This window comes from Henckelia pumila, chromosome 4, assembly GCF_033568475.1.
Source record: "Henckelia pumila isolate YLH828 chromosome 4, ASM3356847v2, whole genome shotgun sequence".
NCBI classification, from domain to species: domain Eukaryota; kingdom Viridiplantae; phylum Streptophyta; class Magnoliopsida; order Lamiales; family Gesneriaceae; genus Henckelia; species Henckelia pumila.
In genome coordinates this window covers 137,189,853-137,207,995 of record NC_133123.1, presented here as the reverse complement: position 1 = coordinate 137,207,995, position 18,143 = coordinate 137,189,853, and the positions used below count along the sequence as shown (strand labels likewise).

General features: G+C 31.2%; 2 protein-coding genes and 1 long non-coding RNA gene across 4 annotated transcripts; 2 read left to right on the top strand and 1 right to left on the bottom strand.

Annotated features, from left to right (window-relative positions):
• Nucleotides 1–1,868: 1,868 nt before the first annotated feature.
• LOC140866708 (NAC domain-containing protein 30-like) lies at nt 1,869–5,507 on the top strand. Of its 2 annotated transcripts, none has more exons than XM_073271740.1 (4): nt 1,869–1,991; nt 3,596–3,757; nt 4,439–4,710; nt 4,916–5,507. In XM_073271740.1, exons 2-4 carry the CDS (start codon nt 3,601–3,603, stop codon nt 5,399–5,401), a joined length of 915 nt encoding a protein of 304 aa, XP_073127841.1. In that variant the 5' UTR covers nt 1,869–1,991; nt 3,596–3,600; the 3' UTR covers nt 5,402–5,507. The 2 variants fall into 2 exon arrangements, with proteins under 2 accessions (XP_073127841.1, XP_073127842.1); XM_073271741.1 differs by lacking the exon at nt 1,869–1,991 and adding an exon at nt 3,374–3,499.
• A 2,333-nt stretch (nt 5,508–7,840) lies between these two features.
• Nucleotides 7,841–9,836, top strand: LOC140867195 (beta-amyrin 6-beta-monooxygenase-like). The gene is made up of 3 exons (XM_073272270.1): nt 7,841–8,879; nt 8,970–9,157; nt 9,247–9,836. The coding sequence occupies exons 1-3, from the start codon at nt 7,937–7,939 to the stop codon at nt 9,544–9,546; spliced, it is 1,431 nt and encodes a 476-aa protein (XP_073128371.1). The 5' UTR covers nt 7,841–7,936; the 3' UTR covers nt 9,547–9,836.
• Nucleotides 9,837–13,586: 3,750 nt separating this feature from the next.
• Nucleotides 13,587–14,994, bottom strand: LOC140894752 (uncharacterized). Its single transcript, XR_012153923.1, has 4 exons — nt 14,860–14,994; nt 14,421–14,483; nt 14,297–14,339; nt 13,587–13,744 (listed from the first exon to the last, which is right to left on the bottom strand). It is a non-coding gene; the product is annotated as an uncharacterized lncRNA (long non-coding RNA).
• Between the last annotated feature and the right edge of the window lie 3,149 nt (nt 14,995–18,143).

Genomic DNA, 18,143 nt, shown 5'->3' with positions numbered 1-18,143 from the left:
GTAATCCTCGGTTGCATTGAGAACAAATGATTAGGTTTAGGAAGCAGACAGCTGGGCTTATTACACGTGGCCGCTGATTAATGGTGTTACTGTGAAAGGGCGGCGCAACAAAGAGACAATGACCGAGCTAGTCCATACCTAATTTTAATTTAAATCAAAATACTGTAATTAAATTTAACGAATATTATTCTCCATCTTTCAGTCTCAAGGATATATAAATAAATATGTATTTTCATACAGATTTAAAAAAATGTTTGGGAATAAATTTAAAAAAAATTCTCATTTTATCCAAAAAATATATAATCTAGACGGAAGAAGTATATAATTTCAACTAGGATTGTATTGTTTATTTTAAAGTATAAGTTTCTTAAAATAAACCGAGGCAAACTATTATTGATATTTAATTCAGACAAATATCTGGAATAGATATTAGTATGACTGCAAATAGCAAAACCAAAACCTGGATTATTGGGGGTGGCGTGAGATTTGGTGTCACGCCGCCGTCCAAACAAGTCTTTAATTAATTTCATATATTAAACTATATATTTATTTATCTGCCTCCTACACATCACGCGTAATCAATACTATGTATATATATTAATCCTCCGAAACAAAATGCCTAGCCTTAACATAGCTAATCAATTATCCAAATAGAATTAATTTAAAATTTTTATAGCTATAATTTAATGCACGTTTTGTTGTTAAATTTCATGCCGCCAAATAGCTACCGAGTCGTCCCTTCATATATCCCTTGTATGATCTTTAGTTATAAATAAATATTTTGTAGGCCTTTAGGCCATCTCCAACTCATTACGCTATCTTGGTGTAACACTAACTCCAAGATAGTGTAATTCCTACACCAAATACAAAAACCATCTCCAACCCATTCACTCTAAACTCTACACTAAAAAGAATATTCTCGAAATATTTTCTATTATTTTATTTACAACAACTAATTTATTCCACCAAATATTTTTAACATAATAATTAAATATCATTAATATCTAAATAATAATTTCTACATAAAAAATCTAATTTATTTTTTTTAATATGCGCGTCCTACTAAACGTAGTAGGACGCCTTTATAATTTCAGTCTTTTTAAAAAAAACTGTTTATTTAAAATGTATCATAATTTTTTCTATGTAAAATTTTAATTAATATTTATATTAAAATATTATTTTTTTATAATTAAAAACATAAATTTAGTTATTTATTACATAAATAAAGTTTTTAACTAATTTATTCCATAAAATATTTATAAAAACAATAATTTATAAATTTATTATTATGTTATTAATTAATATAATATTATAAAAGAATAAACAGGTGATGTAATTATCTATAAAAAATTTTAAAAAAATTATACATTTATTGAAAATATAATCTGATTATTAAAATTTTAAATCAAAATATCCTAAAATTAAAAATTAAAAGAAATATATTAAATTTAAAGATATGAAAATTTAAAAGAAAAAAGATTTTTTAAAAAAAACAAACGTATACAATTACAAAAAAAAAAAGGAAAAAATTAAAAAAAAAAAAAAGAAAATCCTACGCTATTGCTACAGTGTTGCACCAAATTGCTACAGTGTTGCACCAAATTTGGTGCAACACTGTAGCATTCCTCCAACATAGCGCTAAGTATAGCGCTGGGTTGGAGGAATGAACCCAACACCAAATTGGCGTTTTACACCAATTTGGTGTTGGGTTGGGAAAGCCCTTAGGTGTATAAGAATAATTGTAAACATTATATTATGTTTTCGCTATTTGAAATTGCTTAATTATTATATTATATGGTATAATTATAAATAGACAATCCGCGACCCTATCACCAACAACATTTGATGATCATACACTTCAATAAATTATTTTATTCCCTTCACTTCACCAACCTTATACCTTTCCACTCTTATATAAGTCTTCCAAAAACTGATTCAAATCTCCCCCTTTCCTTCCCCAGCCGATCAAGAACATATCGATCGATCTGCAGGTTAGTGATTTATTTTCTTGAGCAAACATATGTATACTGTTATTTGGATGCCTAAAGGATAATGCATGAACTTGATTTAACTTCAATAATGAAGTGATTCTTCAATTTCATGCTGCATGAACACTATAAGAAACTTAGGATGATCGCACGCCTCACGTTTTTAAAACGAGTCTTGCTAACAATTTTTGGGTCAAGAATCAAGAAATCTATGATATATATATGTGTGTGCATAATTGTATATATATGGAGTTGAGGTCTCACCCATAGTTAGTGATAATCCACCATAGCATTATTAGTTTATAAAAAATTCTTAGTCAAATGTATCGTTCTCTAAATCAAAATCTTATTGCTTGCTAGACTTGGACAGTTCGAAGCCCATTCTATGGCTTTTAATGAGCTATTTTTAAAGTAATTAAACTAGTTAGAAAGTGATTAGCACACCTTAACTTAATCCTCTAACATGGAAGTTAATTAGCAAATCACTTCTAATTATTACTCAAATAAAGGGGAAAATGTTTAAAATTTTCTTTGTTATTTTAACTACATTAATTGAACTTTGGACTAAATCTTTTTTCATCCATATACAATTAGTCTAATCTTCACGTACGGAAGAAGTTGAAGGTTCTTGTGAGCTAGCTAGCTAGGTACGTAGGAGTTAGGACTTGATATTTAACTTATTATGCATATACAGGAAACACTCCATTCTATATATACAAATATTAATACTTTTGATTTTACGATGTATCATACGTTATAATTTTTAAATACATAATTCAATAAATTGAAATAAAACAAGCACAAACAAGAGACCAAGACTTGATTAATTATCTAGCTAGGTAAGTAATTAATTATATAAAAATATAGATAATACATTAAATTATACGTTCAATGATGTTTCCCAATTCGTAAATTATGCAACAAGAATATGAGGTGTGCAAAACCCATATCCACTATTTAAAGAAAGAAAGCATGTAGTGGAATGCACTCAAAGAAAACGAACATGCCCATTACTCTCAAAAAGTCCATTTTTACGGCCTCGGCTTTTGTGTTCTATATACTTCGTCTCAATTTAATCACTAGCCAATATATTTGTATCCATTAAATACCATATATGGTCTTTTTATTTTTCTTTTTCTTTTTTTCCTTTTAAATTCAATATTAATCATCTTGATCTAAATTATATTTGTATTATAATTCATTGACTGTAAATGAAATTCTTTTTTTTAAAAAAATAATAATAATTACAGCAAGTTTGATCAATCTAATAACGATCTCGAATCATATAGCAACCATTTTGGGACAATATGTTTATGTCACTCCACTATGCTCACGAATGGATATCACATGAAATGAATCATGGCAGATTAATGCTATACATATCGCAGAGTTGTGTGAAGTTCACTCTCTTCGATTTTGTGTCATTTTTCATCAAGGGGAATGTCTTTCAAAATTAAAGTAACTTTACAAATAACCTAAACAAGAAAAGATATATCCACAATACCTTCCGGGTGCTTTCAAAACTTCATTTTTATTAGTAGTTAGTTCTTTTCTCTGTAAACATAATCTAATTTGTGTCATTTAAATTTTTTGTTGCTTTTTGCTAGGAATTATGGAATATTCATGTATACCTCCGGGATTCCGATTCCACCCGACGGAAGAAGAACTCGTCGGCTACTATCTCAAAAGAAAGATCAGCTCTTTGAAAATCGATATGGATGTGATAATTGAAATTGATCTCTATAAAATGGAGCCTTGGGACATTCAAGGTACGTACGTATTATTTTGACTGAATTTAATTAACTAGTGAATGAATTCATATATATTGTGATTTATCATGAATATTCTTGATTAATCAATCAATTCCCCATTTCCTTTCCATTTTTTATTGGTTTTTGAATAAGATGCCAAGATATGGTAACAAAACCAGTGTAATTAATAATCACGAAACCTCTGAGTGTTTGGTTTTGGCTTCTTTTTTTTTTTTTTTTTTTAAATGCTTTAGGAAAATTAAATAGATCGGAGACAAAATTTGTATGGTGAAAAGTTATGTTTGGATTTGTGTTTCGAGGTGATTACATATGTCGAATATTAATGTATCATTTTGTTAAATAAAATTTTATGAATTTTAATTAAATTTGCATTTGTGTGAATATTAGGAATGAGATCATATTTTATTATATTAAAGTATAAAATACTATGTAATGTCTTATTCGGTTTTTAATGAAACCTAAACCAAACTCGAATAAATATTTAATCAAAGTAATTTCCATGTATATATATTTTATGCGTGATTACCAAAAAAATCCATTGTCACCCATGCATGTTAAAGTAATTCTAACACTTAATATGGTTTTGTAATAAATACATATTCAAAAAAATTTATATATAAATCCTGCATGTCTAGCTAGCAGCTTGAAATTCAAAACTAATGCATAGCTGCTGATCAGATAAGTGCAAACTGGGACATGAAGAAAGGAATGAGTGGTATTTCTTCAGTCACAAAGACAGAAAGTACCCGACGGGGACGCGAACCAACCGCGCGACGACCACAGGTTTCTGGAAGGCCACGGGTAGGGACATGGCAGTTCTGTCCAACGAAAGGATCATAGGAATGAGGAAAACGTTGGTCTTTTACAAAGGACGAGCTCCCAACGGGCGAAAAACCGATTGGATCATGCACGAATATCGCCTCCAAACATCTGAACATGGACCTCCGCAGGTTAATTCGGACATATTAATATCACATACATATACTAGCTAGCGAATTCTAGGCACCCGAATACGGGGCATGCATGCATGTATACATACATACACATCAACTTTTAGTAGAAATTATGATTTATTTGTATAGTATACTTTTTATATATATGTAAAATATTAAATGCATGCTAGCTGATAATTATTTGATTCATGCAACGTAACAGGAGGAAGGATGGGTGGTCTGTCGGGCTTTCAAGAAGCCGAATCCGACCCAAAACCAACGGTTCGAATCTTGGAGCAACCCAAATAACTACTACAACATGAATCAAATGAATATGTCAGCCGCATCTTTAATAATCTCGAGCACTACTCCAAGTAGTAGCACAATTTTGCATAATTGTGGGACAAGTTTTCATCCGTTTCAACAAGGGACAAGTGCTGCTGTCGACGGCCCTTTCGATCCGAACCCGATAGTCGAGCTTCCGAAGCTCGATAGCCCTTCGATTTCTACAAGCTTTCCAACCACTAATGATAGCAACAACTTGGAGCATGGAGTGGCGGAAAACGAAGGGTTGGAAGATGAGAAAATAATGGAGTTTGGCAATCGTTTCAACGATTGGAAAAGCTTTGAGAGAGAAGTGATGGAGCATCCATATGAAGACACAATTAGCTTCTCCTATAATGCATTTGACTCCTTTCCTGATTTGTAGCCTATATATATATATATATATATATATATATATATATATATATAGAATTTCACAATATTCTTGGAATATTTGTAAAATAATTATATAGTATGCTTTTCATTGGCAATTGGCAATTCATTATTGAAAACGAACGCATAATTTGGACAGTGTTATATTAATTCATTCTACTTTTCTTTTTTCTAATACTGTTTTTCGTGTAAGAAATTGTGATCAACTTTATATGTTTTGTTTACAATTACTGATTGAATTATCGAGCAGAAGTATATATGAAAAAGAAAACCAACAAATTAGAGGAAAAATCAGAATAAAATTTAAATTTCTACAAAACCCATTAGAAAATATTTAAATATTAATTATATGGCATGTTTTAAAACTAATTAACTAGATATATACAGAAATGACAAAGTCTTTATAAACAAAATAAATTCACGCATTTACAAATTTTGAACATAAATTTAACTCATGATAATTTGTAAAGCAACTTAATTATTTCCCTTATTTTATTAAAATTAATTTAAAACCATTAATATTCCAAGGTTTGGAAAAACAATCTCTACCTATTCACTAATTATTCAACAATAAATTATTAATCAAATACGTTATAATAAATTATATATATGCGTAAATTATAAATTTAGAAAGCCATACTTTAAATCTCTAATATGTCACATATGTGGAATTAATTAACTTTCAAGTTTAAGATTAATTTGTCATTAGATTTTTCGAAGTCGAATGATTCCTATATTTCATTTCTTGTTTTATGTTGGAAAAATAAAAGAGAAGAAAAAGAAAAAATTGTTTGTTAATTATTGAGTGATGGGTTAGGAACCTAGGATCCAAAAATATATTGGGCCCAAGCTTACTTATAAGGCCCACTCCAATTATTTTATGGCCACAACTAATTAATAAAGCCCAAGAAGTATTTATTGGGTATAGGTAATGTTTGACAGAGCTTTTGAGAAGCACTTCTTAGTTTTTCTTTAACAAAATATCACAAAATTTTAAAATTTTGTTAAAAAAAAGCTGAAGAGTGCTTTCTAGAAGTTATCCCAAACACTACCATATTTTTATTATTATTTAAGTCTTTTTAATAATACCAAAAAATCTACAAAAGTCCATAAGAAGTTCAAGTCCACAAAACTGTCCGCGAATATCTATACATAGTGAAAATCACCCAATTCTTAAGGTACACCCTATTTTTAGCACAATAATATTCCGCTCTCGATTATTATTTTCTGAGTAATCAATGTCCAGAGCGTTGGAGTCCCTTCGTCGGGAATCCTCCTAACGCTTCTGTTGGTGTATTGATTTATGTCCCACATAGGTTGGCTAAATAAACTGGACCTCTTTATATGAACAAGGGCAAACCTCACCTCTTGAGCTAGCTTTTGAGGTGAGTTAGGTCCAAGTTTAATTTTTAATATGGTATCAAAGCCCGGTTCCCGTTATGTGTTGGACGGCTCATAGTTGGCCTCACCCGTCCCATAGTTGGCCACCCATTTAATATATCCACGCTCCAGTCGTTTTATTCCTGGGCGTGAGAGGGGTGTGTTGGTGTATTGATTTATGTCCCACATAGGTTGGCTAAATAAACTGGACCTCTTTATATGAACAAGGGCAAACCTCACCTCTTGGTAGAGCATTGCCAACCTTGATTGAAAGGCTCATGTTTTATTCCTGGGCGTGAGAGGGGTGTGTTGGTGTATTGATTTATGTCCCACATAGGTTGGCTAAATAAACTGGACCTCTTTATATGAACAAGGGCAAACCTCACCTCTTGGTAGAGCATTGCCAACCTTGATTGAAAGGCTCATGTTCGAATTTCTAACAGAATTAGATTCAAGTCTCATTTCTAATATGGTATCAGAGCCCAAATCCTCTGTGTGTGTTGGACCACCCATAATTGGGCTGCCTATAATTAGGCTACCCGTTAATATCTCCACGCTCCAGATGTTCATTCCTGGGCGTATGGGGGGTGTGTAAGAATATTGTCCCATATCGATAGGATACAATTTCTGGGAGCCCTTAATATAGACAAGGACAACCCTCACCTCTTGAGCTAGCTTTTGAGGTGAGTTAGGTTCAAGTCTCATTTCTAACAGCTTCTGACTTTGTTTTGTGACGTAGGAATAACCCACTGAAAATCGATATAAAAAGAATAGTTGATAATCCAGAATCTGCAGAAGCAATCTTTTGGGCACGGATATTTTTTGCTACATGATTGAGCATTTTGTTTCTAATGTCTTGAAAACAGTCAACTTAAGCTAGCATCGAAACAAAAATACTAAATGTAAAATTCCATTCTATGTTGTTTTCTCCTTATTTATTTCGCTTACAATGTTAGTAACAGAGCACAGCCACAGAAGACAAACTTGAGGATCGAAAGTATACTTGATTTTGTCTGCTAATTCTCAAATCCAAAGCCTGATTTCAATCCTATAAATGAACACCCTCAATTCCATTACTTTTCCAACACACACTTAATTCTTTTCTCCTACTGATCAACAATACTAAATACTGATCATCAAGAAAAAAATGGATGCCTTTTTATCATACATTATCATACTTGGTCTTCTTCCCCTCTCCCTTTACATGGTCTCGTTCATTCGAAAAAAAGGTTCCGGCGACACAAACCTCCCTCCCGGTACAAATGGCTGGCCAATGCTAGGAGAAAACATGGAGTTTGCGCTTTTAGGCCCTCAAAAATTTGTCAAGGATCGGATGCAAAAGTACTCCCCGGACGTCTTCCAAACATCGTTGTTAGGAGAAAAAATGGCCATATTCTGCGGTGCACAAGGCAACAAGTTCCTTTTCATGAATGACAACAAGCTTCTAACTTCATGGTGGCCACAGTCCATGAAAAAGGCTCTGTTGTTCCCTGAATTTGTTGGAAGCAACTTGAAAGAAGTGTCGGCCTTGAAACGTAGCTTCCACCACGATATTCTGAAGCCTGAAGCTCTTAAACAGTACATCCCGGTGATGGACGAATTGGCCCGCCAGCATTTGGATCAAGATTGGATCCCTAATGCAGTGGTAAAAGTGGTGCCACTTGCAAAGAAGTATACCTTTGAGTTAGCCTGTAAATTGTTCTTGAGTGTGGTTGAGCCTCAGAATATAAAGAGGTTGTCTGATCCATTCACACTGGTCACAAATGGCATGTTCTCTGTGCCTCTGGATTTTCCAAGAACGGCTTACAATGGTGCGATCAAAGGAGGTACATTGGTACGAGAGGAGCTGATGAAGATCATTAAGAAGAGGAGACAAGAGTTGATTGAGTGCAAGGAAACCGAGGGCCGAGATTTGTTGTCGAAAATGCTTCTTGTGACAGATGAAGATGGCCAGTTATTGAGTGAAATGGAGATTTCCAACAATATCATTGGTTTGTTAGTGGCTAGCTTCGAGACTACAAGTTCCGCGGTTACTTCTGTCATGAATTATCTCGCAGAACTTCCCCATATTTATGAAGAGGTTTTAAAAGGTAATGAATACATCTGTGACATATTCAAGAATGGCTTTGTCTCTATATTCAATTCAAGGCATAAAACTCATAAAATTTGTCTCGTTGCAGAACAAATGGAGATAGCAAAAACAAAAGGCCCCAATGAGCTATTGACATGGGAAGATATAGAGAAGATGAAGTATTCTTGGACTGTAGCACGAGAATCGCTCCGTTTAATGCCTCCCGCTCAAGGGGCTTTCAGAGAAACAACAACTGAGTTCACCTATGCTGGTTTTGCCATCCCAAAAGGATGGAAAGTAAGTAAATATGATCCAAACTCGCGTGTTCGAATGACTTCATAATACACTAATCTTATACTAGATTCTCATTGTTGATCGGCTTGCAGACGTTTTGGACGGTGCATTCGTCCCACAAGAATCCCAAGTACTTCCCTGATCCTGAGAAATTCGATCCATCAAGATTCGAGGGTACTGGACCGGCTCCTTACACGTTTGTACCCTTTGGTGGAGGACCCCGAATGTGCCCCGGAAAAGAATATGCTAGGCTAGAAGTGTTGGTTTTCATGCACAATGTGGTCAGAAGGTTCAAACTTGAAAAGGATATTCCGAATGAGAAGATAGTGTACTACGCTTCGCCTACACCAGTTCATGGCCTTCCCATTCGCCTCCATCCTCATGCAACATAAATCCATTTCATTTTCTTGTCACTTCATCGGTATAATCTGCAGTAACAGAACTCTGAATGTAATAAAGAAAATAAAAGATCAAGTCTTATATATAGTAAGTAATATTTTTGTATATTTCTGATAAATAAATGGCAACCCTCGAGTACTTGTGTTCATTTGAATTGTTTAGTATCGCAGTTTTTCCCTGGCTACACAGCTAAAGATGAACATTTGTCAAACAGCAATATAATGCTCTTGAAAACCTTTTTCTTGAAAATGTAAGGAATGACAAAGGAATACTATTTCAGGCAGAGATGTGCTGCATTAGACATAGGAGATTAAAACCAAACACATAAGCCATGGCCACCCATAGATAGCCATGTGCAAGGAAGCTTAGCCGTTATGCGACATATGTCGCAGGCAACGCTTTTTTCACGAATTGCATCACGCGGCAACTAAGCTTCATGCACAAAGCCATCAATCGATGGAGGGCTATGACTTTTCTGTTTGGTCTTCATCACCAATGTCAGAAGAACAAGCGCAAGATTCAATCACAGCTCGTTCGAAGGACGTTGGCCTTGTTCTATGTATATGAGTAATGAGATGGTGAGCGTTGGGTTTGAAATCACACTGTATTTATAGGGCAGTGATGAGCTCAAGATTGAGCTGCAAGATCAAGAAAAGAATCTATTAAAGTGAAGGTGGTGTGGCTTGTAGCATCGGCAAGGAATGATTTGTTCTTTTGAGGAATTGTTGTTTATTGCTCTCGAAACCTTTTGGTTTCTTTACTAACTTTATATCTTATTTCGAATTGCTTTGATGTCTGGAGCTTTTACTTCAACTAACTAGTGAATTATCTATCCACATTGAGTGTGTAAAATAATGACCAAAATTTATACAAGTGAAACGAAAATATCCGGCTTAGGCCAAGAAAACAGGTCAATATACCCAAGGCTTTGAGAGTCTTTTTATGAGCTAAGATGAAATTTGGTCGGATTGACTCGAACCAATAATAACATCTGAAATTTACGAGCAGAGAAGAGTCGCACGTGAATTAATGAGTTATATTGATCTTTTTTGGTCTTTTATTAATGTGACACAAGTTAGGAATTTTTTGCTTTTGAAGTTTAATAAATAATAAGTATAATGTTCGACATATATTGATCTTTTCTGGGGTGCTATTATTGAAGTAAATTGTGTTATTAATTCTACAAGCTACCTTCCAATGTATATGCAAGTACTTGAACGAATAACCCCATGGACCAAATCTACATCACCCATTACCAATAATTATAATATCTATCTGCTTTGAATATATGCATAAACATTCACGTAAATACATTTAAACTCACGAGCATACTAAAATTTTGAATTATAAGTTAAATTTTTTGAATGAATACCAATGTTGTATTGTTATGGCACAACTTAATTTTTTATTATTAATTTCGAGAGGGATTTTTACAAAGACTCACTGACTCAGTACCAAACTTGGGATATTTGATGTCACTTGACCAAGAGCATGTGTCAAGATTTTGTTTCACTGGAATGAGATGAATAAGAAGAAATGAATCTATATATTTAAGGAGAGAGATAATTACACGCTAAGATCACTTGTCTATTATAGTGGAGAAAACATTACGTTTGCCCAGTGTAATAACTCTATGAAGCATATCTATTTTTACTATAAAAGTATAAATAAAGGACAAAGTTTTGCATTGTGTATTTACTACATTGCCCAAAATATATGAATGATTGATATTAATTGCATGGGCATAAGTGGAAAAATGGTGTAAAATTTAGGGTCAAATTTGGGATGTGCAATTTATACAAAACAATGTGTTGTTCATTCATTTAATTGATGCATTTATTATTATTATTATTATTATTATTATTATTATTATTATTATTATTATTATTATTATTATTATTATTATTATTTTACCCATTAAATACATTTTAATGTTTGTCATCATATTCCTAATTCATTCTAAAAAATAATAATGAGAAGAAAATTATAAAATAATGCATTATTTTTACTAACTATTTTTACTTATAAACTATTTTTTAATTTTATAAATTAATCATTATTATTTTTTGTCTTAAAAAATGTAAAAGTATGGGGTAAATTAATAATTAATAAGCAAAAAAAGCTCTTGTGGATTATGTTCTAAGTGAATCATTTTTATTTTTATTTTTAATATTAATGTTTATGGATAATAATGATTTGTTGTCTTGAAAAATATAGAATTATGAGGTAAATTAAGAGGAAAAAACTGTTATGGTTATGATAATATAATATTAAGATGCTAATAAAAATGATGAATTAATATAATTAATCACTAACAAATATAGCAATAGAATAATTCACATACTTTTTGTACTATGACAATAAAATAACTGATCATTTAAAATATTTAAGCAATATTTACACTTCTACGAAATTTGCATTTAATATAATATATAGAAATATAACATCACCATAAATTTTATGAAGAATAAGTTTCATAATGCAATAATATATTAATAAAAACTTGCTATATTAGAAAAAATAAAAAATAATATAAAATTTTTTGAACTCTTTAAACTCAACATTTTAATTGGTTTATTAAATATCATATTGCATTTGTAAAATTAATTATACACTATAACAATATAAGTGAAATCAAAAATTAAATTATTTTCATATAGTTTTTTGTTATTACAAATACATTGTGTCAATTCACCTCTTATTTATTTATAGAAATTCACTTTCAATGAATTGGTTTGAATTATTTTCTATCAATTTAAGAAAAAAAAATTAAAACACATTTTAAAAAAATATATAATAAAAAATAAAATTTGGTTACGACATATTTATAAGAAAATTTGGAAATAATGATAAGTCATAATTCAATAGATATTTGATTATAAAAATAAATTAGAGAAATAAAATTTTATCGAAACATAATTCTTAGGAAAATATAAAAACTATTAACATATAAAATAATTCAGATGTTGGAAAATAAAAATATACATGTATTCTTTAAAACTATTAAAGATAATATATATTTATTTTATTATGACTATAAAAGTATAAATATAATGACTAAGTTTTTCAGTATGAATTTTTAATTTTTCCTTTGGATTGTATATTCATTCGATTAATTGTATTGAGATGAGATTTTCTACATAGTGTTTTAAAAATATAAAAATTGATATATAAAGTGAATATATATTTGAAAATTAAAATATATTTTAAATTAATTATTTTTAAAAAAATTATGTATATTTAATAATTTTATCTTTAAAAGAGTGAATAGAAATAAAAAAAATTTCATTAAATAATTTGTCGATAAATAATTTCATGAAAACTTGGTGAAAAATGAACGTAAAAAAATAAGAAAAAAAATATATAATATAAAATTTATGTATAATTTGGAATTTAAATAAAATTAAATATTATAAATTTCATTCATAAATATAAATAAATCAAAGATAATGATGAAAAAAAAATTGTAATTTTAGTCCGCTAATATTTGATAATTATGATTTTGGGTCTATATTTTCATATGAAATAATTACATACATACCCCTGTGAAATCTCAAAATTTCTAAAAATCCATTATGAAAAATGAATTATCTATTAACTCCTTGTGTTTTAAAATCTTGAGCACATATATCCTCACATTTTCAAGTTTGAGTGTATCCCCTTATCCATACGTATTTTTGTAGGCGTTTTGTGACGACCCGGTTCTTAATCTCTCGAATCAAATAATAATCTAAGGTTCATGAATTAAGGCCAAGCATCAAAGCCAAAACCAAAAGATTTTTTTTTTTTAATCAATGTGGCTCGCTCGAGCGAGCCTCACCCCTCGCTCGAGCGAGAGCTGCTCGGGTCCAAGACCCCCCCTTGGCTCGCTCGAGCGAGCTGCACTCTGTCCAGCTGCTAAAAACTCTGATTTTCTGCTGTACAATGAAGATTTATACTATATAACCTCTTCCAACAAATCCAAATGTACAAGAGAAGGTGATAACATCAAAAACTCAAACCCAACAAGATCATGTGTTATACATCTCAAAGTATTAGAATCTCTAGACTAAAAGTTCAAGTCTAACAACTACAAGATCAATGTTCTTGTACCAACAAAGTTTGACAGCAACTAACAACTACACCGGATCATCACTCTAATCTCTCAAGTCTCGATTTGTCAAGCCCACCTTTGCCCTGTTCCTGAACCACCTGTTGTCATGCACACATACAAACACGACAACAGCCGGATAACTCCGATGAGAAACATATTTTTCCATTAAAAGCAACTAACATGCATAGCAAATTATAATTATCAAACTCATGATAAGAAATAAAATACAATGCATGATTTAAAACAGGCTTCTCTCAAGAAATCTCTCATTTCGTTGGTTGGGATCCCAAGAAGAAGATATCGTAACTAAACCACCGACACTCCCGATCGAGGTAGGGCTACTTATCTTGCTTCTCTAGACTTTGAAGCCACCATACATGTAATTCAGACGCTAGGCTAATACAACCACCCAGGCCATACATATATAGTTCCTCAAATCGTCTAATCGAACGACTCCGTTCATTTCAAAAATCAAAGGATAGGTCTCACAAGATGAATGCAATATAAAACATCATATATTCATTCAACAATATCATAGACACATTCAATAATTCACATAAGAGCAAATAATCAATTAAGTATGTGATTTAGGGAACTCGATACAAACCATCTCGAGTTTTAATCCCATTCAAAAAGTAGTCCACTTTTACCTTTCGATTGTGAGGTTTCAAGGTGTCTTATAGCTTTCCAAATCTGTACAATAAACAACCACAAGCCTTGTCTCAAAATCTGCACTTAAAACCATTCAAACTCCATTGTAGAATAACTTCAAACCTTGCTTCAATCTCTATTGGTTTGAAGGCGATGTTCTCGAGCTCGATGGTCTTTAAACAAAATCTGAAATGAAGTTATATAAGCTAAGATCTTCAGCCAAGAATTAATGGAAAATCAGCTCAATTACACACTAGCAAAACAGTCTCAATTCACAATCCGGCGGCGTAACGGTATAAATTCGGCAACCGAAACTCAACTACAACAATTCTAACAATCATACACATCCTATATCAGCTGAATATCAATCAAAACCAGCATAACATAAGGTAGGAATTTCGAAATAATTGCTGGAAATTCATAAGAAACTGATACGACATCCATTCTTCAACCCGACTTCAATATAACAAAGTATAGAAACTCAACAACATCAATTCAAAACCAAATCTGATCTCTGCCATTTTCGAATTCTTAAATCATGATGAATCAAAAGAAAACTTACATCAATTCAAAGGCCTCGTTGCGAGGATTCCAAAACATTTTTCGGAATCAAAATCGGATAACCGAAACTCAAGATATTGCGATTTGAAGATGAAGAAGAAACTTGAGGTTCTTTGTTCTTCTCTCTCGGTTCTTCTCTGATGTTTCTGATGAAAGATGATAGCATACACGTGAATACCCATATTACAAACAAGTGTCCAACAAATTTTAAGTATTTGCACTTTGGCCCCTCAATTCTTCAAAATTTGCAATTCAGCCCTCGGCCAATAATTTAATTCAATTTCAATCCTAAATAATTTAAGAATATTAGAATTTACATCAAAACTCTAAATATTCCCAAATTAAATATTCTCGGATTAAAATTAAATAATTTCGGGCGTTACACGTTTTATGTCAAAAATTTGAAACACAAGGACTTAACAGATATAAAGGACTTTTAGCTATATCAAAATTTCAACTTCAGTTTAGTCTTGCGTGTTTCGATTTTTGGCAATTTTACTTATTGTTTCTCAAAAATGCTGATGCAATACTATAAACGTCTACGCTACAAAAATATCACATAAAAAGACTCTAAAATCGTAAGAAAAAAAAACAAATATAACAGACTTTGAAATCTGATAACACAGAGTATCGGGATTATAAATAAAGAATTTTATAAAATCAAAAAAGCAATTTTTCCAAAAATAAATGTCAAAATGTAATCCACATATAATCTAAATAAATTTAAGACTCAAATATAAGACCTTATCAAATATTAAAAATTCACTATATCTTAGAAACAATAAAACAAATGAATATTATTTGAAATTTTAATTATTACTTTTTTATTTTTATTTTAAAGGTGAATAAATTTAAATTTATTATTTGTCTTATGTTATATCTAATATATTTTCACGTGTCTAACCCATGAGACACGTGTTAATGATTTTCTAAATATCATACTATATTTATAAATTTAATAATATACTATTACAATATAAATACAATCAATGAATAAACTATTTTCATATAATTTTTTGGTATTAAAAATACATTGTGTTAACTCGCATCTTATTTAATTATAAAATTTCACTTTCAGTGAATTGTTTGAATTATTTTCTATGAATTTAAGAAAACAAAATTTAAAATACGTGAGCATCAAAGTGGTTTTTTCTAAAATATATATATATAATAGAAAAATAAAATTTGGTTACGACATACTTATAAGAAAATTTGAAAAAAAAAAACGATAGGCCAAAATTGAATAAAAATTTGATAATAAAAATAAATTTGAGAAATAATATTTGATCGTACATATTTCTTAGGAAAATCTAAAACAATTAAAAAAATTGATTAGATGTTGGAAAAAATTTATATTCATTAAAATTATTAAATATAATAAATATTTATTTTATTAAATTGTGTATTATTTTGATTAACATAAAAATGATTAGATTTTGAAAAATAAAAATATCTATTTATTAAAATTATTAAAGATAATAAATACTTATTTTATTAGATTGTATATTATTTCAATTCAAAACAATTAACATAATAAATATTTTCACTCTAAATATATATATATATATATATATATATATATATATATATATATATATTTCTTTTATGGTGTCCAACATTATATGCCCACTTCATGCCCACCATGTATAAGTCAACTCATCTATTGTACCGGTCAACTCATCTATTGTACATGGTGGGCATGAAATGTGCATATAGTGTTGGGCATCATAAAAGAACTATATATATATATATGTTTGACAAATAAATTTTTTTTACTGAAATTATTAAAAAAAAATCATGTATATTTAATAATTATTACTTTACCTCTCTAAAATTATGAATAAAAGGATAAAGTTTTGCAATTGTGAAATAACAAATTTTGTCATCACCAAAAAGGAAGAAATTGTTGAATCCGACATTTTGGTGATAACAAACAACAACTCATTGTATAGGAATGTGCTGCCAATCTTTTGTATTTCAGGAATCTACTACAACTCCTACCGCAACCGTCTAAACCCTTCAAGTTATCTACCGGAAGCTTGTCAACCGCCTTTGTCTCTCGACCGGTTGCAGTCACAAGCCTATCGACTGGTTATTCAAACCAGCAGATGATAAATCTATCTACCGGTAGAAAGTCAACTGCTTATCAAGATATCTCAAGACAAATACTTGAGACAAGACGTTCATTGCAAGATCTTTTATCAAAACAGAACCGGCGTATCAGAAGATCTGTTGACTCTTGCATCGAGACAACAGGTTTCACTAAAATGGCAAAAACGCAGAATGGCTACAGATAAAGCATTCGACCGTTTATACCAGTTTTGGACCCTGGAAGTTGTCTGCATTTAAAAAAGTGTACGATCTTCATGCAGAATCATCAATGCATTTATGAAGCATTAAATGTGCATTCAATGCAGGATCAGAACGTTCAAAATAAAGACGTTGATGATTGATCTATATAAAGGGAAGATTGCTCAAGAAGTGACAAGAAGACAAGCAACACGAAAAATCTCAATCAACTCAATCACTTGAATACTATCAGAAGTCCTCATCTGATATACTGAAGCAATACTTGAGCACACTTACAAGATCATTCACTTGCTGCTCAAATAAACCCTCGCCTACAGTTTACATATCTGATCTTCAAGGATCATCCTAGGGTTTCCAAGCCTCTCGACCGCTCTGCAGTTTGAGAAGCTCAACCGGACTGTACTCATTATTGAAGAGACTTGAAGCTACTCTAAAAGCTTCCACCAGTCTGATAAGAAGTGAGAATCTTATCTGTGTAAATCTAGGAGTTTCGGATTAGGCATTGGATAAGTCCTAAGTCTGAAGTGGGTGTATTTCAAGACGTTGTAATAGCCAAAGTCTTCTAGTGAATTCCTTCCTAAGTGGAAGAAGGGGAGACGTAGAAGGATTAAGCCTTCGAACTTCCATAAATCGTGTCTTAGTCTTTATTGCTATTTATCTTACATATTGCTCATACATTGTGTTATAAACTTTGCATCACTAAAACCTCTGAACTATTTTCGCACTATTTAATTTGTTCAAACCGTTTTAGAAGTTGAGAAAACAGATTAAGTGAACTAAACTTCACTTGATCATTTTGAAAAGAAAGAAGAAAAGTTTCAGAGTGTATTCACCCCCCCCCCCCTCTACCCTCTGAACCGATCCCAACAAGTGGTATCAGAGCGGGTTCCTTTCTCAACTGCTGATCTAAAGTTTTAAAATCATGACTTCTTTCAACAAAATTTCTATGTTTTCTAAAAAAGATTATGATGACTG